Raw genomic sequence first — 22,064 nt, forward strand, 5'->3', positions numbered from 1 at the left:
TGAGGTTAGAGATTATTAGTCTTGATGTATTCCAGTCATTTCTGGTGAAATATGGTCTACAACCTTCATCATAATGAAAGTTAAGCACAAAAGACTTTGTTCAGGGCAGTATGGTACCTGGGACTGCCAAAGCAGACCTGATATTTATACAAACAAAAGATTATACAGATAACATATTGTAAACTTGAGGAGATAGTAAATAATGAGATTAAAGCAAAGGAATGTTTTTGATAATTGAATCAAATGACTCCCTCCACTATGGAAAGGTTTACAAATCATTATTTGCGTGTGCAGGTTTGTATTAAATGATATGTAAGCATGCACATTAGTTGAAAAGCTTCTATGTTACCTGAGCAGTGCAAAAATGGTAGAACCAAATTAAGTAATTGGCTTGGGAAGAGCCACATATATTTTCTGAAGTAAATAGATTGTAAAATGCTAATTCAGTTCCATTTAACAGAATTAGCAAAAGGTAGCTAAAAGAGGTAGCTAATGTAGTGTAGCATGTTTTGGCATGTATTTGCCATTAATTGGTCAGGCTTGGATTTGCAGTTTTGGCATAAGACACTTAATCCCACACAAACACACTCCTCATTTGTTTGGTTTGAAAGCAATTCTGGGAATCTTACAAATAATTTTGTCTCAAACTCGATAACGTTAACTAGAGAACTCTGTTACGTTATATAGAAAACTCTATTAACCTCAGACGGCAACAAGACAGAAAATAAGAAGTATGCTAAGCTCAAATATATAGCATTAAAAACGAGATATAAACATTTATTTTACATCATATCTTTTTTTAAATATCTTGTTATTTTCACTGTAAATCTGATGAAGCAAGACCTTGATTCTCTCTGTTGAGCTGCTTCTATATTTTGGCTTTGTTTCAAAACATACAAAAGATGTGTTATTACGCTGCTTGTTCAGTTGCATGTGAAATAACATAGTTTATGCGATTTTTAAAAAGCATTCTTTAAACGTTAAAAAATAAAGGAGAGCACCCCAGTCAAAGTCATGTTGATGAAGCAAGTGATCTGGCAGTGCATTTTGAGTGAACGTTATACTTTTCAAAATTGCTGCCTAGCAAGAAGTGGCCATTCCTTCTGTGGTTCCACGTCACATTGCTAATTTGCTTGTTCGCTTCAGTGGAATTCTGTGATTATACATGGCCTGGATATGGAGTGCATTACTGCCGTGGGGACCTTCCTGATGACGTAACAACATAACTCAGATCTTCATTTGTTTGTCCCTCAGACCTGAGAGCATGGCCTCACTACAGCCACTTAGCCCCAGCATGCCCGTAACCCCAGGGCTTAACTATTTTGAGATGCCAACAACAAAGATGGATCAAACAGAATCATTGCCAACAATGAAATTACCACAAATCCAGCCAACAGTACCTCCCTCCCTTACTGCACCTAAGCAATACCCTGATCCTCAAGTGAACACATCTGCTTCAGTCAGGGAGGTCCTGGATAACCCAAGAAGTCACAAGAAGTCCAAGATATCCATTCAGTTAGGGAATCCAATAGCCCAACCAGAGCTGGTTAAAAATGTACCGTTTACTCCTACCAACCCCCAACCTACTTCCAGATCACTCCAGGGAGCTTTGTTGCACTTCCCTCAAACTGCTGCAACCTCTGACACAAAAGCAATAGAAGTGACTCTTAAAAAAGAAGCTGTAACTATGGATTTGGGGTAAGTTAAATACCCATTGTATTGCCTTGAACATGCATCTCAGTTCAGTATTAATAAACTTAACACAAAAAGTAAGGACATTTGTGTTTGGTAGATTATTTCATTGTGGTATCAATGCTTTTTGGCAAACAATCTTATACCATTGGAAAGCCTGTTTTCTTACCTTTCAAACGGTGCCACATTTGTGAGGAACATGCATTTGTGGGATGAGCAGCAGAGCTGAGTATGTGGGGTGCGCCCATGGAAAATGGGACAAATCTCCTCTGCCAATGCCAAACAGCTTTTTTCTGTTGACTCTTGTTTGGTGTTGTTTGGTGGATTGGATGATTAAAGTCTGATGAAACAAGACTTATTGGCAACAATGTATTTATTAATAATTGATTAATTTAACAAGCAGCCTCAGTAGCGTGTGGAAGAACCAAACACAGCCACAACAGCCTCTCCTCCTCATGCTGTCACCAGCCTGGTCACACACTGCTGTGGGATGGCATCCCATTCTTCAACCAGCATTTGTCCCAAGTCAGCCAACGTGGTTGTGTTGGTCACTCTGGACAGCACGCCCAAGATGATCCCACAAGTGTTCAATAGGGTTGAGGTCAGGACTGCAGGCCATCCCATCCTCTCCCCTCCTAGTCTATTGGTGCAGCAATCAGCAAGGCGTTCTCCACGTCTTCTCCACACTGTGACCCTACCATCCATGTGCCGTAGGCAGAATCTGGACTCATCGCTGAACATAATGTTCCTCCACATGTTGAGGTTCCAGTGCTCTGAACATAATGTTCCTCCACATGTTGAGGTTCCAGTGCTCTGAACATAATGTTCCTCCACATGTTGAGGTTCCAGTGCTCTGAACATAATGTTCCTCCACATGTTGAGGTTCCAGTGCTCTGAACATAATGTTCCTCCACATGTTGAGGTTCCAGTGCTCTGAACATAATGTTCCTCCACATGTTGAGGTTCCAGTACTCTGAACATAATGTTCCTCCACATGTTGAAGTTTCAGTGCGAGTGGGCCTGAAGGTGAAGGCAGTCATGGCAGTTCTCCTGGCAGCCGTACGAGACCGGAGAGTGGCTGCTGTTTGGCATTGGCAGAGGATATTTGTCACATTTTCCATGGGCGCACCCCACATACTCAGCTCTGCTGCTCATCCCACAAATGCATGTTCCTCACAAATGTGGCATAATTTGAAATGTAAGAAAACAGGCTTTCCAACGGTATAAGATTTATTGCCAAGAAGCATTGTTACAACAAAGAAATAATCTACAAAACACAAATGTCCTTACTTTTTGTGTTAAGTTTAGTTGCAATGCAAAAGTATATAAAGATGTAAACAGACTTTCTAAAAAGAACACCAGCCATTTGACAACAATCTTTGGTATACTTTGTTCCTTCAGAAATGAAAGAACGTCTGCCTCAGTGTCATCTTGTCTCAGAGATGCCAGTTCTGCTTCTTCTCCAATGGTTATGAACAAAACACCTGATGTTCAGTCTGGAGACTGCTCCATTGTAAAAAACCAAAAGAATAAGAAGCCAAAAAGAAACCCAAAAAAAAAAAGCCCTGTTCCAATACCCGTCATGGACCAGACCACTATCTGCAACAGGACTGTTTCAGACAAGGTCTCAGCACAGCAGGCCACAACAGACAATTTATTAAAACAAAAAGAAGATTTTAAAGTAGATTTGGCATCATCCTACAAAAAAAGCTTTGATGCACATGGTTTGGACCCAGAACATTGTATGGCAAATGGCAGAACTGAAAATGATGTGAGGTCAACCAATGAAAGACCAGTGTCTGAAAAAGATAGCAGTATTATGGGGGGACATGTGGTACCAAACCCTGTAGTCAGTGTAGAGGAAAAGTGTGTGTACATATCTAAGGTGGACGTTGGTCCATTGTGTACAACAGGGTTTTCTATTCCTCATTCGCCGTCCACTATACAACCTAAAGTTCAGATTGAAGGAACAGTGGCAAGTATCATTAAATTACACTCAAGCTGCCCACAATATTCCAAGATTCCTGGCATGCCGTCTGTTCATCAGTCGCAAGTTATTACTTGGCCTGCTGATTGCAGGTCATTGTTTAAGGAGTTACCCATAAACAGACTTCCTTCACCCCTGTCTTCAGATTATGTTAGTTCCTTTTATGGGGGTAGTGCAGGGATTGCAAGTATGGTGGACTTAACTCCGACCTGCCCCAGGTCTGCAAGTATTCCTGGATTCCCATCTGCTTTAAAACGTGAGCCAAATATGACTTGCCTTTTACCTATATGTCCCAGAGCGTGCAGCATTCCAGGTTTAGCTGCTGCTGGATCAGCGACTAGATATGAAGATATGGTTTGGGACAGATGTTCTCTATGGAAGAAACCATTGCAGATAAAAGAAGCATTTATTTCGCAAATGTCATGTGTTCAGGAAAAATCTGTGGGTGATACTAAAGCCATGGTGGCTATGTTGCCAACATGTTGTACTAGGGCCAGTGTTCCAGGGTTTCCATCTGCACGTCTGCAAAATGTTTCAAATACTCCAAGTATGGCCAGTCTTCTCCCAACATGCCCCAAGCAGTCAATGATTGTAGGTATGCCAAGTAATCACAGATCTATGGTATATAGTGATACATGGCATATTTTGAGGGAATGTATCTTAGACAGACCATTGAGAGGTTATACTGTTCTGGTTCAGGGAAAGTCATATGAGGATAAAGAACATTTTAAACATATGGTAGATATGTTGCCCTCATGCCCGTCGAGAACTTGCCTTGTAGGTATGCCCACAGCACCCAAGAAGTGTTTACCAAGTATTGTTAACCTTGCACCTATATGCCCTAAACAGACACAAACTGTTGGTATGCCATCTAAAGATCAAAACAATTCTGAGAACAAAGATTGGCGTGCCATGAAACGATTCATTAACAGAAAACCAGAGAAAATAACACCAACTTACATTGAGCAGTGGATACCAAAAGAAATTCCTAAAGATATGGTAGCTATGTTGAGAAGCTGCCCACAAAAAGCCAACGTTGTTGGCTTACCCTCTGCTCCACAACAAAAACCCAGTATGGTTAACGTAATGCCTTCATGTCCCATACAAAGTAGGGTCCCTGGTTGGCCTTCAAAAACTGGACAAAAACTTGGTTTGTCCACTTGCAATGAATGGTTTGCGGATAAAGGTTTACAGTGCGAGAATCCATTCATCAAAAAGGAAGTGCACATTCTGAATTCAGTTTTGTGTTTTGATAAGAACACTACTCAAAGTATGAGTGCAATGTTACCCTCTTGCCCTGAGAATGCTAGGGTGCTTGGGTTTCCCTCTGCTCTGACATTAGCAGATGGTACAACTATGGTGAATGTATTGCCTAGTTGTGCAAAGGAATCTAGAATTTCTGGAATGCCAAGCAGAGACACCGGCAAAAAATTAGGGTGGCCAATGGAAAGTAAGCCACTGCTACTCGCTAAGAAATTATCTGCAGCAATGTTAGATTTACAGGATGTTAATATGTTCTATTCTGATAGAGATACACTCATAAATATGGTATCAATATTGCCCTCCTGCCCACAGACAGCCTGTTTACCAGGTTTTCCATCAGTGCCATGTCAAGTGTTGGCAGATATACCAAATATGATAAATCTGCTACCTACTTATCCAAGACATTCTAGGGTTCGTGGAATACCCTCTCTACTCTACAGTGAGGCAGAATGGAGTGTAGACAAAAGCCCAATTTGGGAAAAACCATTAAGGAAGCCAGGTAGACTGTCAGTAATAAATGACCATAAAATGCATTTCAAAGAAAAGGTGTTGTTAAGAATTATGGTATCAATGTTGCCACCCTGTCCGAAACATTCATGTATACCTGGGATTCCCTCAAAGGCTTTAAAGAGACCAGGGAAAGTTGTGAGGAAAGAAGCTCCCAGTATGTTAAAATCCTTGGCCACTTTTCCAAAACACAGTAACATTTCAGGTCTACCTGCAAAGAATATTGCAAAGGACTCTGATGGCTGGTATATGGATAAGGATGTAGTTTGGGAAAACACATTCAATAGAAGGCATGGAGTTGTCCAGCAAGATTTACCTGTCAACGAAATGTCATATAGGGACAAATCAATAATGCTGAGTATGCTTCCATCATGTCCACGACAAGCCCTGAACCCTGGGTTTCCATCTGCTCCACGACCCAAAGCTGTTGATGACATTGTGGAAAAACATCCAGAAATGTTACAGTTGCTGTCATGTTGCCCACAACAGTCACGTATCATTGGTTTCGCCTCAAGAGTTTCAATTATTTCTGATTCTAAAGTAGTGGGATGGCCAGTGGTGACAATTAAGACGCCAGGGGATCTTTACACCACAGATAGTTCTAACAAAGATATAATAATGGCAAGCGTTCCTCTTAAACGTCCTCTTACAAAAATGTCTCTCAGTTCTGGCTTCACACCAGTTCCACCACCTGGCGTAAACCGCCTAGCAAATATGATAAATATTGTGCCATCTTGCCCAAAGAAAGCTTCTGTTCTTGGGGTACCATCAACACATGTGCATCATTCAGAACAGGGTTGGCCAGGAACTAAGATAAGTGTAAAGCAGAGGACAAACCTCATGACTTGTAAGCTTTCACTGAAAGAACAGCAAAGAATGGAGATTGAGTCATCAACCTGTCCTATCAAGGCCATTGTTGAGGATTTACCAGCATCAAATTCAGAAATTCAAGTGCACCAGCAATCCTTCATAGTTAATGGGAGTAACATATTATGGGATGATGCCAGTCCAACTAGATTAGATTTTGACACAAAGAAAACGAAATCTGATGTTTGCTCAACTTTGGAGGGACATAAAGATGAACGGGGCTTTTGGATACCGATTAAGGAAGAAGAAGAAATAGGGTGAGTGAGATGGAGATTTGAAGTTGGAGTTCTCTCTGTGATGTCAGCGGGTTAGTTTTTGAAACATTTGCCTTTTCAAATGTCTTTTTCAGAAATGTGCATTGCAGAATGTGGCACTCCACTCCTGACATGCCACTTATCTTGAGTGTTAGGAAGAGGTGGGTTGCCTTGGCTTGCACTGTGATGCAATGATGTGATGCATAATGCATTGCCTTATCTCAACACAATCTGACTGCAAAATGTGCATTTGTTGTGTGTCATACTTTGAGTAATTCTGTGGTTTACATTATACCGTTTTTTCCTCTTGTTACTTGTATTGTTTCAGTCCCAGAGGTCAAAAGCATATTCAAGAAAAACAGATATTAATGTAAAGAAGTAGAAACTGCTGTAGTGAGCGTGAAGGGTCATGGTATCATACCCTTAGAAGAGTCAAATACTCTACATACAACTTTGCCAGTAGAGTCATTGGACATCATTCCTAAACCTTATGACACTGTGGATCAAGGGTGTGTTAGATATTCTGATAGAGGGTAACTGTGTGAGAGGCTAATACACAGCCTCTGCTCTTGTCAGTTTGATATTGGTGTATTGTTGTTTGTTGCATGGTTAGTCGTTATAATGTCCACTGAAGTTGTAGCAGTAGTGCTAGTGAGCAACATGGTTTGACAAAAACTATAATGGCAGTAAAACAAAAGTGCAAGTCAGTTTATAAATCCATCCTTAAATAAATCGGAATAGAAGTCAGTTTTCAGCAAATCATGAATTATTAAAAACATTTTTGATAGTTTTTTGTTATTTGAAGAGTTTTAAATGTTAAAAATTAAGATTTTCTACATAACTCGGGAGGTAAAAACTAAGTTATCCCAGAGATGTATAACAACATCCAACATCGTAATAAAAAAAAATATTTCAACGGGAAGACAATAATGACTTTTAGGAATTGCTTTTTGATATACTTTATTTGTTGATCAAGTCTAATGTTGAAGGAATGTTAACTCGGTACTAATGCTGGCTTTACTGCAGTGGCTGTTACATGTTTATTCAACACAAACAAATACTGTGGCATGATGTTTTGTTTGCAGTGCAGCTTTTTTAGCTCAAGTGAACGGTTGTTTTAATACAGGCTGTTTGGAGTGAATATCATTTGTTAAAATTGCATGCTTGAGAGTTGATTATTTGTCTTAAGAATGATGATGAGAAGTAATATACAGTTTTTTATCAGTCATTGCTATCATGTGTGAAATAGATGTATCTTTCTAAATAATTCATTGAGGTACACTGTACCAGGCTTGCATTAAGTTGTGATAAATGTATCTAGAATTACAATATAGCTTATAGAAAGGCTCTTGTACATTATCATTATTATTTGGTATCTTTCAACAATACACTTTGACCTTTATTTTACCTTCTCTTCAGACATGAACACTTGGGTTCACTACAGCCATCATGCCCAATTGTTGCTGGGGAAGAAGAACCCCCATCCCAAACCAAAATAAATAATGCTGAACAGCAGTTACAAAGACATCCAACAAACACGACTATACTGTGGGAAGAGCTACCAAAGTCGACTACAATAAAATGCTCTACAGACAAGATCATATTATGGGAGGAGCTACCAAAGGTGACTACAGATGTTTCTAGAAAAGCATCAGAGACTGAAATGAAAATGATAAAAGAAATGGTCAGTGTCTCTTCAATGATGTTATACACTGGTAATGAATTGAAGACACGTACGGAACCTGGGATTGCAGATCAATTACCAATTTGCCCAACAGCAAGCGGCATATTTGAATCCACAGCAACTAAACAAACAGATCAAATCCAGCTGGACAGAGAGTCTACTTTCGAGACGCCATCAAAGGATAAGGCAATGGGAGAAAAAAAGTTTGCCTGCCCACCCACACAATGTGTGCCATCTTGCGTGAAGACTGAAACTGAATACAAACAGTCCACTTTCTCCGAAGTCTGTCCCAGTCGCACAAGAATTGCTGGCATGCCGTCTAAATTGCCTGTAAAAGAGAAACACTGGCTCCTCGATCCAAAGCCAATCTGGGAGAAACAATCAAAAATAAATGTAATATTCATGCCATATGCATCAAAGGATGATAAAAAGGACACAAAGGAAATGGTCTTAATGCTACCCTCTTGTCCCAGAGAGGCCAAACATCCAGGGTTCCCATCTGCACCACGAAACAGTTCAAATATGGCGGATAGTTACCCTGGTAGTTCAAGTGTGTCCAGTAAAGCTGGTTTACCATCTATCAGTAACAGATCATTGGTATCTCAACAGGAACCACTTCTGCAAAAGAAAACTGACCTTGTTGTCGTACCAGCGTCAATAAAAGAAGAGAACATTGAACTAATGGGAGCTTTGTTACCAACCTTCCCAAAATATTCTTGCATACCAGTCATCCCTTCAATTCCACAACATACTATAGCACATTGCGGATCAGATATGATGAGCCTTTTCAGCTCTTGCCCCAAAACTTCTTGTATTGAAGGTGTTCCATCATTAAAAGAACATTTGAGCAAAAGCTGGTCTACAGATCACAAACCTTTAGTGGAAATATATTCAAAAATACATGCAGTCATGATTGAAGAGAGACCTTACCATGAAGACATGAGGGCCATGTCAGCTTTAGCTCCAACTTGTCCAAAAGAAGCTTGTATCCCTGGATTTCCTTCTGCTCAGGAACCCACAGTAAGCTATAACAGATTTAGTAGGGTCAATCTCCTTCAATCCTGCCCAGCTACCTCAAGTATGGTGGGTTTTCCTTCGATGCAGAACACTGACAGCAAAGATTGGAACACTGTTTATCAGCCATTATGGGAGAAGCAAATGAAACGGGAATCTGTATTACTACTGGGGGACGATAACATGGACAAAGACATGAAAGGAGTTGTTTCTCTTGCACAAAGTTGCCCAAGAGAATCACTCATCCCGGGCTTTCCCTCTGTCCCTAAACCGAGGAAGATTGATGTTGTTGACATGACAAATATGGTCAGCCTTTCAAGCTCATGCTCACAAGCATCACAAATACCCGGATTTCCATCATCTCATACTTCAAAAGATTGGAAAGTGAGCAGGAAACCACTATTTGAACCACATTTGAAAGAAAAGCAGGTGTTGTTGATTGACAAATGTGAAGTTCAAAAGAAATCAATGAAAGCAATGTTTTCTCTTGTACCATCCTGTCCAAAAGAGGCACGTGCACCAGGATTTCCTTCTAATCCAAATTACGGAACTGTGTGTAGTGAACCAAATATTATCAGCCTTTTTACATTGTGCTCACAAGCCTCCAAAATACCTGGATTTTCTTCAGTTAATGTGGATATGAGTGTAGGATGGGTAGCAGAAAAGGGCTCATTGCTGAAGAAGTTACCAAAGAAGAGGGTCATATTTGACACACCAAATGGCAGCAAAAAGATAATGAAGAATATGGTTTCCTGTGTACCATCCTGTCCTAAAGTGTCAAGTATCCCTGGTTTCCCATCTATTCCAAATCCAAAAAAGGTGTATTATGGACTAAATGTAGTCAACCTCCTTCCCTTGTGCCCCTTGGTGTCTATCATACCTGGATATCCATCAGTCGAAGATCACAAGGAAGAAGGATGGGGCGCCGAACTGGGTTCATTGATGCAAAGACCTCAAAAGAATATTCCGTTTCTGAATAACAGCTCACCAATTAATGTAGACAAATCCAAAAACATGTATGCTTTGGTTCCTTCTTGCCCAGTATCATCAAAGATTCCAGGCTTCCCATCCGTCTCTCAATACAATATGCTGAGTCTTGTACCTATTTGCAACAGAGTGTCCAATCTCCCTGGATTTGCATCCTTTGTAGGGGCCTCAATATTACAATGGCCTCCTAATCCACATGCCTTGTGTGATAAGCCTATAAAGAGCACTGTTTGTGTGATACACAGTCCAAATCAAGATGTAGTAACTGCGAAGACGATGTTTGCCTTAGCACCATCTTGCCCAGAAGCATCCAGAATCCCTGGCTTCCCCTCGGCACCTCAAACTAAATCCAAGATTGAACCCAATATGATAAGTTTTGTACCTAGCTGCTCTATTGCTTCAAGTCTCAAAGGGTTTGCGTCCATGACTACACACCCAAGCACAGGGTGGCTAAATGAAACAAAACCAATTTTGATAAAGCTTCGGGAGAAGAGGGCACCGATGATGATGTCACTTGCTGGACAGGATGAGCTAAATTGCTACAACATGAAGGGCATGGTAACATTAGTGACAACCTGCCCTAAAGAGGCCAGAGCATGTGGTTTCCCTTCTGCTCAAGTTGTAAACAGACCACCAAACATGGTCAGCTTATATACATCTGCACCATGTGTTTCATGTATCCCAGGATTTCCATCATCTCATACTTCAAAAGATTGGAAAGTGAGCAGGAAACCACTATTTGAACCACATTTGAAAGAAAAGCAGGTGTTGTTGATTGACAAATGTGAAGTTCAAAAGAAATCAATGAAAGCAATGGTTTCTCTTGTACCATCCTGTCCAAAAGAGGCACGTGCACCAGGATTTCCTTCTAATCCAAATTACGGAACTGTGTGTAGTGAACCAAATATTATCAGCCTTTTTACATTGTGCTCACAAGCCTCCAAAATACCTGGATTTTCTTCAGTTAATGTGGATATGAGTGTAGGATGGGTAGCAGAAAAGGGCTCATTGCTGAAGAAGTTACCAAAGAAGAGGGTCATATTTGACACACCAAATGGCAGCAAAAAGATAATGAAGAATATGGTTTCCTGTGTACCATCCTGTCCTAAAGTGTCAAGTATCCCTGGTTTCCCATCTATTCCAAATCCAAAAAAGGTGTATTATGGACTAAATGTAGTCAACCTCCTTCCCTTGTGCCCCTTGGTGTCTATCATACCTGGATATCCATCAGTCGAAGATCACAAGGAAGAAGGATGGGGCGCCGAACTGGGTTCATTGATGCAAAGACCTCAAAAGAATATTCCGTTTCTGAATAACAGCTCACCAATTAATGTAGACAAATCCAAAAACATGTATGCTTTGGTTCCTTCTTGCCCAGTATCATCAAAGATTCCAGGCTTCCCATCCGTCTCTCAATACAATATGCTGAGTCTTGTACCTATTTGCAACAGAGTGTCCAATCTCCCTGGATTTGCATCCTTTGTAGGGGCCTCAATATTACAATGGCCTCCTAATCCACATGCCTTGTGTGATAAGCCTTTAAAGAGCACTGTTTGTGTGATACACAGTCCAAATCAAGATGTAGTAACTGCGAAGACGATGTTTGCCTTAGCACCATCTTGCCCAGAAGCATCCAGAATCCCTGGCTTCCCCTCGGCACCTCAAACTAAATCCAAGATTGAACCCAATATGATAAGTTTTGTACCTAGCTGCTCTATTGCTTCAAGTCTCAAAGGGTTTGCGTCCATGACTACACACCCAAGCACAGGGTGGCTAAATGAAACAAAACCAATTTTGATAAAGCTTCGGGAGAAGAGGGCACCGATGATGATGTCACTTGCTGGACAGGATGAGCTAAATTGCTACAACATGAAGGGCATGGTAACATTAGTGACAACCTGCCCTAAAGAGGCCAGAGCATGTGGTTTCCCTTCTGCTCAAGTTGTAAACAGACCACCAAACATGGTCAGCTTATACACATCTGCACCATGTGTTTCATGTATCCCAGGATTCCCATCAGCGAGGACGCTTAGTTCTGAATGTACAAATATACCATCTAAGACAACACACAGCAAGCCACTGTTTGAAAAGCGGCAGATTGAGAAGCATCTAGTCATTGCAAATCTTCAAACCAAAGAAAAACATGAACAAGATGAACCAAAGTATATGGTAGCAATTGTCCCATCATGTCCGAATTTAACTCGAATCCCTGGGCTCCCCAGCATTTCCCAACTGAGTCCAACAGAGAAGGAAACATCGACTATTCCATTCCCTTGTTGTACAGAAAGGGTTACACCACATGAATTGCCTCATGTACAGTCAACTCAGTCGCACCTCAAGGACCCAATAACTCCTGGTGTTCCCTCTACATCTTTTAGCCTCCCCAGCACAGAACTTGCAAATGGTGAGACTTTCAGTGTGCACTTTCAGGTCACATTCTTTTTTCTTTATCCTATCTTGTTTAGTGTATTTGACTATGTTTGCTTTCATGACAGAGGAGAAATTCAAAGGCAGTGCAAAGCAAAGCATAGACCTATGTGTCGATCATGGGTAAGTAAAAGAGCCCAGTGCTCTTGCATTGTTTGCTGTGAAAGAGGTCAGTTTAGTGCTTGCCTAACATGGACTGTTTAGACCAATAAACCATTACTCTAGTGAATTAACAATACAGTGCATGGTACATTCCTGTGTTTCTGTGAAGTCTGTATTTCATTACATCTTTTATTGTTTTGCTTTCGTGACCTATCTGGATCATTCTTTAACATTCGATGTATCTGGGTCCTCAGCAAATCACACATAGAAAGGGGTGTTGCAGAGAAAGCCCAGACAAGGAAAAGAACATTGGACCCATCAGACCCAGCAGGAGTCTTGGATTGGGAAGTAGTGGAGGCAGAGGGAATAGTTACAGAAAAACAGACACAATCCTCTTTGTCAGCAAAAGAGGAAGAGTCTTCAGGATTAGTAAATGTTATTGCGGGTGTTTTCCACAAAGGGTAAGTGTAGGAATGCTGTGAAATGAACTGTTTGAACAGCATGCAACATAGTGTGCATAAATCATTTTGTAACCCTACATTTCACGGCCCCCTTATCACACATTAAGCTCATTCTATTTTTAAGTGCAGATTTCAAAGTTTTGGTTCATATTCATCTGGATACATTTGCATGGGAATTGATTCTACTTTCTCCGATACTTATTGTTTCATATAATTACCTACATGTAAATGGAAACCATTGCTTCCACATGGTTCCAGGTTTCACTTACTTACTCCAATATCCATGTCTCGCAGTTATGAAACGGTAGCATCCATTTTGGGGCCATCTGGCTCCGCTCTAGCTGAAGTGGAGCACCAACCGAAGGCTGTCTCTTCTATGAATCTGAAAGACAAGACAGTGATCCCTTCAGATGAGTCTTCAACGCATTTTGTGGACAACACTACTGCCATACAAAAGATAGAGGGCCAGTTTCAAGACGTTCCCCCCCCAACAGAACACCGAATATCTCACAAGTGCTGAGCCTTACATGTTGGACTCTCCATCACCACCTCCCAGCGAAAGTGATGACGGGATTTCGGTTTGTGTAAACATGAAGAAATGGCCACCACTGACTGAGGCAGATATCTCTAAAATATCAAAGGAAGATGGTGAGCAAGTACAAGAGGCATTTCTTGATCATACAAAGGAGAGATCACTCACAGGGCACGACTCTGATCAAACACCTGTAGACGATGAAAGTTTGTTAGCGAGGCACCAGACTGAGACAGAACAGGATGAGGTTAGGACAGTGTCAACTTCTCCACAGCTGGATAAAGGGTGAGTGCTGGGGGACAATGACCCATTTAAGTGTTTGGTTGCACGGTGTGGTAGTGTACATGTTCTGCATTTTTGGCGATAACATTGTTTCTTGTTCTGCTTATGAGCACTTACTCCTTCGGAAATCGTAATGGACAGCTATTTGTGATGGCAATAAAGATTGGCAATGTGAATTGTAATTTTGCCTTTTTTGTTGCGTTGTACGTAGATGTGGTCTTTATGTCCTTCATGTGCTGCTTTGTATTTTCAATGAGAGTATGCATATACACAAAGCTGAATATTTACAATGACAGACAGTTTTTCGCTTTGCAATGCGTAATATGATTAGGATGCTGTCTTTCTGGTTTGGTTTGGATTATTTGGTTGGAAATGAGGTGCACCGTACAACTATGACAAAATAAAAAACAGCACTTTTTTGAAGCTTCTCCTTTCTTTTCTTTAAGACCTCAACAAACAAATATGGAAGGAGTTTCTGCCACTTCCCAGCAGCCTACATCAAATGAGTCACTGACAGGTACAAATGTTCACAAGGAGATGCTCATGGACAAACCTGCAGGTTTTCAGGACATAAGTCCAATTGGACCACAAGCTGACTTTGCTGTCCCTCAGCGAGGCAGAAAGCCAAAGAGGAAAGTTCCAGACCCTCAGAAGAAAAAGTTTGATCAAAAAGAAGAAACAGTACCAGTACGACCTCTCCGACGGAAGGATAGTTTGACACCAGACCGCAAACATAAAACTGATAGTTTGACAGTCAAGCCCCTACCTGAGGTTGTTCCAGTCCAGTCTGAAGGAAGAAATGCTGCTGATGAGATACAACCTGCAACTGATCCATGTTGCAACCTCAACAAACAAGACGCAAGCACTGCTCTTGATGTACCTCAGAATGGTCATGCTCAAGATGCACCGAACACAGGGGACTATAGGCAGAAAGAAGAAACAAAATCAGTTCAATCTATTGTTGTTGTTGCACCTCCTCGTGTGAAAAGGAGAGATAGCAGTTTGCCACCTGTAAAGCCTCCGAGGAGAAAAGGAAGTGTCACTAGAGACTCATCTGTTCGAAAAACTAATGACCAACAACATTTGAAAGCCCAAGTCAGTTCTTCTTTGAAAACTACAGATCCAGTTTCTTCTCAACCTTGTGAGAGTAGCTCTGGCGCTCCATGTGCTGGGGAAGATTCTGTTGGGAGTGCCTCTCTGCAGACAGACACAGAACTGGTCTGCTCAAAGCAAACCTCTTCTACCCCAGGATCGCCCAAGAAAGACAGTAATACAACTGTCCAGGCCTCTTCTCCAAAGGAAATTGAGAGCATCACACCAAAGCAAGAGCCAGATACATTTTGTGCTAAGCAAACTGCTTCTCTCTCCATTATCAAAAAGATACGTCTTCCAAAACGCAACAAGAAATTGACCTCAAGCAAATCTGGCAAAATTGAAACTGACAAGGAGTCTGTAAAACCCGTCCAGATCGAAAACGCAATGGAAGAAATAAAGCAGGCAAACAATGCTGGTGACGCATCTGTTGATAAAAGCAACACCACATATTGTCAGAAATCACAGGATGCATCAGAGATAGCAGAATCAGAAATGGGCAAACAAACAACCCTTCAAACCGTTACAGCTAGCACGTCTACAGTTTCTCATGTTGAAGATGCAGAAAGGGAAGGGTGTCCTTCATCCCTTTCCTCAACAACTAAAGAATGGTCAATGGTGCAACACAGCAAAGGTGTCCCCTCTCCTCTGGGTGATAAACCTTCTACATCTACTGAAGAAGATGCTCCTGTAAAGTTGAGGAGAAGCAGGTTGATCATTGAAAGCAGTGTTCAAGTAGAGGGTGGTCATATTTCTGAGAAACCATCTGGAGCTTCAAGCTTGCCCGTACCGAAACCACGAGTTAAGAAACGTCTTAGTGGTTCCTTTCCAGATGACATTACAATCTCTGGTTCATCACCTTCCTGCCAGGAAGACAAAGTAACCGACAACACTTGTCTTGGATCAGTCCAACAGAATGAACAGTCAAGCTTGCCTGTGCCATTTCCACGGGCCAAGAAACGTCTAAGTGCAACTTATTCAGATAGCCCACCACCTGTAGACAATGCATTCCCCATAGAAATGGAATTATCTCAGATAAACCTTGAGGATACATCTGCCACTAGCAAGGAAACAAAGGAAGGCTCAACATCATTGGATTCACGTGTGATCTCTGAAGTCCCGGTCGAAGGAGAAGATGGTGCTGCTGCATCAGAAACAAAGGAAGGCTCAACATCATTGGATTCACGTGTGATCCCTGAAGTCCCGGTCGAAGGAGAAGATGGTGCTGCTGCATCAGAAACAAAGGAAGGCTCAACATCATTGGATTCACGTGTGATCTCTGAAGTCCCGGTCGAAGGAGAAGATGGTGCTGCTGCATCAGATACAAAGGAAGGCTCAACATTGTTGGATTCACGTGTGATCTCTGAAGTCGCAGTCGAAGGAGAAGATGGTGCTGCTGCATCAGAGTTGGAACAGGGAATGCTAGAAGCAATGGGAGAAGAGGACTTTACTCTGGTAGACTGTGTTGAAGATACTGAGAAGGCATTGGATGAAATCATTAAAGGATGGACCTTTACAGAAAAACCTGTTGCAACACGTGACTCAGAGAATGCTGCAAAGTTGGGGTCTGAGCAGGCGGACATTGAAAAAGTCCTGGGAGCAGAGGTCGATATGTCCCTTGCTTCCACTGTTGCATCTTCTCAGGATGACTGGCTGCATGTAGCCAATGATAAAGACAATGATAAAGACAGTGAACTAACGGAAATAAACTCAAGGAAGGAAATGAGGGACGAAGAGTTGGACTTTGGCTTTGAGTCTGTAGATGTAGACACTGGTTGTTTACAGGAGGAAAGGTAAGATTAGTCAGTACACATTTATTTGTGGGGGTGGGGGTGTAATCATATCTGACTAACGCTGCACAATAGAAATTCTCATTTCCATTCATTTTTTCTAATGATCTAATATGGTATTTTTATAAGGTTTCAATTGTGAAAATCATCAATAAGCAGTGTTTTGCTTTTCATCAAATTACTTATCAAATATTAGTTGAACTTATCTCTTGCTTTGCTTTGTTTTTGTGTGTCTTTCCAGGAAAAGAGAGAAGTCAGCTGCTGCCATCCATCAAGGGGGTGAGCCAACGACACCTCCGAAAATACCTGCAGATGGGGCTGCCTCTATGGAAGTAAGTTGCACTTATCAATAAATATATATCTTTAAGATTGATCAAAAACTGTTTATAAGAAGATATCACCTGGAGTTAACAATTATCCCCAACTTTGCAATTCCCTTCATCTTAGCCTCTTTGCGTTTTTTGTTTTGGTTTAATTACCTGCAAACTCTATTTTAATCAACCTAATTACCAGCAGCAGAAAATATTGATGAACCTACTATCTACCTTCCCAGCACCAAACAGCAGACAGACACAGTTAGTGACTTGGCTTACTGTGGTAGACGCGTTACCATTGTTACATTGTGTTGGGCTATAGACAGAATAAATAACTTGCATTTGGCAAGTGTGTTTGTCTCCAAAGTGACAAACACACGATTATATAATAGTCTTCATTCAGTCACAAGCTCTAGCTCACTTAATAGTTTGGGGATTATTTGGTCTTAAATGTAATTAACATTTCAATAATTCACAATAATTGTCATTTTGTGTGTTCTAGGGCTTTTCTCCCAGTCCCAGTTTAGTAACATCCAGTCAGTCTCTACTGGACTGGTGTCAGGAAGTCACACAGGGTCACAAGGGATTGAAGATCACCAACTTCAGCACCTCCTGGAGAAACGGCCTCGCGTTTTGTGCCATCTTACATCACTTCCAACCAGAAAAGATGTAAGAAACATTTGAAAATACTCGGTCTACAGGTAAAAATTGGATTTTAATCTTCTAAATTCACCATTTATTTTGTTTATTTTTTGTCTTTCTTTGTGTAGTAATTATGAAATGCTGGACCCCTATGACATCAAGATCAACAACAAAAAGGTGAACTGTTAAATACATTTCTATCACAACCTTACAGTAATGTCTTTGCATGTGGTAATTCCTAATCTGATCTATTGTTCTCCATTTGGCAGGCTTTTCATGGCTTTGCAGAACTTGGCATATCGAGGTTAATGGAGCCTTCGGACATGGTCATGCTAGCAGTGCCTGACCGCCTCATTGTCATGACCTACCTCAACCAGATCCGCACCCATTTCACGGGCCAGCAGCTCAGTGTGCTCCACATAGAAAAGGACAGCAGCGAGTCCAGCTATGCAGTAGCAGGGGACAGGGATGTTCAAGAGGACCCAGAGGCCACCGCTCGCTACTGCGCCCAGAGGCTACAGGAGGGGGGCATCAGTCTGGAGACCAATGGGACTGCAGCTGCAGCAGAGTCGGACAGTAACACCGGGGAGGTCCTTCCACCTCCCAGAACCAAACGGGTTGCTGGAGCAGGTGGGGCTAAGTTACCAGTGGCCCCACCAAGGACTCACTTCCTGTCCAAGACTGGTTTCTCTCATGTCAAAGACGCTGATCTGGTCAAGAAGCGTAGGTCACAGCGAAGGAGTGGGTCATTAGAAGAAGGAGACATATCAGTGGTATTGTACCTACTCGTTTATCCCTTTTTATTCTTATCATTACATTTTTCTCTTTTACTTATCTGTAATATATAACTTTTTGTGTCTGCAGGTTGTTGAGGGGCAAGAAGACAGTATAATCAGTCGGAGGAAGTCGGACACTGGTTAGTCCAATTTAAAGAACAACTGTCATATATCCATCTGTTATTTATGTTAAAGATGCGTCTGGTGGTGTTCCCTTTCCGGTTTTGGACATCAAAGCATGTAAACATGTCACAGTAGAGGCACAACATACAAATATCAACCTTTTTTAAAATTGTATTTGGATGTGTCAATTTGTGACGTATTTCCATTGTTTAATTGAAAGTTGTTCAGCATTGATTCATTCGTACAGTAAGGTTCTTTTCATCTACTCTTATCCAATACATCTTGTGTTCATCTTACAGAGAGGACAGAGGCTGTGGTTGAAGAGGGGAGGCCAGAAGGCCAGGTCAGTACAGTTTGTTTCATTGTAGGGTTACATATCTAGAACTGACTCCAAGTGTATGTAGGTAATTGTGTTTTTTTGTTTGTATGTGTGTGTGTTAACACATCCAGGACCCCAGCCAGTATGTGCTGAGTCAGATGGAAGCCCTGGAAGCGGAACAAAATCATATTGATAACAGAGCGGGTGTGGTCGAGAGGAAACTCAGACAACTGCTAGAAACAGGTAGGATAATCGTAAAGTATTTTATAGCTACACATGTGTGCACAATAAATGACATGCATTACGAGTTATGGATTATCAAGTAATATTTATGGGAATGAAGTACGCATTGTACTTATTTATAGGAAGAAATTGGTTTCAAATAATAACGTGTAATTTGAAGGCACAATTACTACAGGATACTGTGCATGTCACCAAATGTTCACATTTTCCCGTATTACAATAGTAAAAGCCAACATTTACATAAAAACATATATTAACAACTGTGGTTATAGAGAAAAAATAAATGATACATTTTGATGTTAGCCGTTCTGATCGTACTACTACATTAACCTAATTAGAAAGGAAATAGAAGGGCTATAACTGACAGAGTTGTAATGTCATTTCTCCTGCAGGCAGTGACAAGTTGGAGGAGGAGAGGTTGATTCAGGAATGGTTCATGCTTGTCAACAAGAAGAACGCTTTAATCAGGAGGCAAGACCATCTGCAGCTGCTGTAAGATTCCACACACCGCTGGAAATACGTGTAGTATACTGTTCAATTTACAGTACATACACATCTCATTGCATGGTCCATTAGTACCAGTTGTGGCGCTTCTGATAGATTTGTTTTTTCTTGTCATGCATGTTGTAATGCATCTCTTGTGATTGACAGGCTGGAGGAACAGAACTTGGAAATAAAGTTTGAGCTGTTAAACAAAGAGCTGAGGGACATGATGGCGATAGAAGGTAAGACTTTAATGCTTAACGTACATTGCTTTAACAACATGCTGGAAAAAAGTCCACAACTCAACAACCAACCATGGGAATTTATTTATCAAATGTGGATAGAGAATCAAGCCATTCAGCTGTCTTTGTCGTATTGTATTTCTTGCAAGAAAGTCCAGTCAGTCATACAGAGAGCATACAGTCTGCAGAGTGAAAGACAAGAGTAGAGTTTGGGTTGCATATAATAACACAGAGAGAGGAGAAAGGGAGGGGGGAAGCTTGGGGATAATGAAAGGAACATTCTGGAAGTTAGGGAGTGTTCTCAGTTCACCTGTTGAAGGTCATACTGTTGGTGCACATTGAGTGAAACTAACAACATTGCAACAAATCTTCTTAATAAGGAATTTTCCCAAGTTTAGCTAAGAAGTGTGAGAAGTAGCAAATATAGATGAATATTAGCAAATAAGAATCACACAATGATATTATTAAAGTAAGTAAGTGAGTATAATATGTTTCTATTACAATGCTCATACTGTAGCCTTGTGCTCCTCTTGACTTTCTGTCTCATGCCATGGAATTCAAATGTAGTCTCTATAATCATTTAGGAAGTGCTTGAAATATGTGTGACTGCTTCTCTTTTGTTATTTCTAAAACCTCCTGCCTTGACAATGCCAACATACTGTATATAACTTCTTCTTTTAACAATGGATAGAGTTGATGGGCAGCTTTCTGGGGATGGGGGATTGGAGCGTTTCCCCAAAAATGTATAAAATGGGGTTCAACTTAGCACTACAAATCATAAGAGCTTGTTAACTAAATGATTTCAAACTGACCAAAGTTGGCAAAAAAAAGGTTACTTTTAATTAGTATATGCACAATGCAGTCTCATCCATAGATCCATTTGGCTGCTAATAGCTAATACTTCACAGGGAACCTTAAACATTATTTTGAAGACTCCTAAGTTCCCTGATTCCTTGAGAGGCCAAAATAAATGTTCTTGAAGAACAGATTAAACTTTCTTTTTTTTTTAAACAGGTGGGGAAATAATGAACTAGATGCAGTAACACTTTTGACAGGATTCTTTTTAAAGCAAATACAGGTGTAAACTTGATAGGCCTATGTATATTTTGAAGTGTATGTTGTTGTAATACTCATTTCGACCACAAGAGGCTGAGTGCACCTCTACCCCATGTTGTACATAGATAACAACATTCATATGTTAATATAAGTTTTAGGGCGTCTGTGTGTTTACGTGCAAAACAGTTATTTTTCCCCAAAAAGTATTTGTGATCATCATTTCATATTGTTCTTTTTGTATTTTTGTAATACTGTGAGCCATGTTCATCTCTGAATATATTTTGCACACATTTCAGCACAGCCCTCCATTTTAGAATACAACACAGTGCAGATTGTCATGTATTGTCATATTGCACTTTTGCAAGTTTTTTAGATTTTTCATTTATTTTGTATATTTAAATTTGGTGTAAATACTTGTCTTTATTCTTTTTGAATGCTACAGTAAATAGTTTTCTTTTTAATATTTTCTCTTTATAATAGTTATATATTTGACCTTCTCTTACAAATGATTTCCTTGTGTTGTTTATGTCATCATCATTCACTATATCTGTAAAGCGAAACAAAATAAATCTATTATTATTATTATCATTATTATCATACACCAAAGCAAAGTCCTTGTGTGAACATACCTGGCAAAAAACCTGATTCTGATTCTGCAAATAATACCTGCACAGCTCCAAGTTCTGATGTTGTCTTTGAAGCTTATCGTTCTCACCCTTTATGCTCTCTTTTTCTCTCTCTCTGGTGTCTGTGCAGAGTGGCATAAGAGTCAGGACCAGAAGCACAGAGAGCAGCTGCTGCTCCAGGAGCTGGTGTCCCTGGTCAACCAGAGGGACGAGCTGGTCCAGAACATAGACGCCAAAGAGAGAGGGTGAGACACACGAACAGTAGGGTGATCTGTCTTTATCATTTGTCCCACACATGT

The 22,064-nt window shown here is 40.8% G+C and overlaps 1 protein-coding gene across 7 annotated transcripts in view; it reads left to right on the forward strand.

Moving 5' to 3' along the window:
* Window positions 1-22,064, forward strand: part of ehbp1l1a (EH domain binding protein 1-like 1a) — a 50,537-nt gene that overhangs the window by 25,665 nt on the left and 2,808 nt on the right. For 3 of the 7 annotated variants that reach the window (XR_004555907.1, XR_004555909.1, XR_004555908.1), the window contains 8 exons: window positions 1,255-1,698; window positions 3,094-6,573; window positions 6,666-6,731; window positions 7,990-12,659; window positions 12,751-12,805; window positions 13,039-13,245; window positions 13,540-14,062; window positions 14,506-14,770. Coding sequence is in view for 3 of the 7 variants with exons in the window: in XM_034130831.1 (XP_033986722.1) it covers window positions 1,255-1,698; window positions 3,094-6,573; window positions 6,666-6,731; window positions 7,990-12,659; window positions 12,751-12,805; window positions 13,039-13,245; window positions 13,540-13,765 (9,148 nt within the window). In the remaining 4 variants the exon portion in view is untranslated. The other 4 variants (XM_034130833.1, XM_034130831.1, XR_004555910.1 and 1 more) reach the window with 4 other exon arrangements.

Source organism: Trematomus bernacchii, unplaced genomic scaffold (assembly GCF_902827165.1).
Source record: "Trematomus bernacchii unplaced genomic scaffold, fTreBer1.1, whole genome shotgun sequence".
NCBI lineage: Eukaryota > Metazoa > Chordata > Actinopteri > Perciformes > Nototheniidae > Trematomus > Trematomus bernacchii.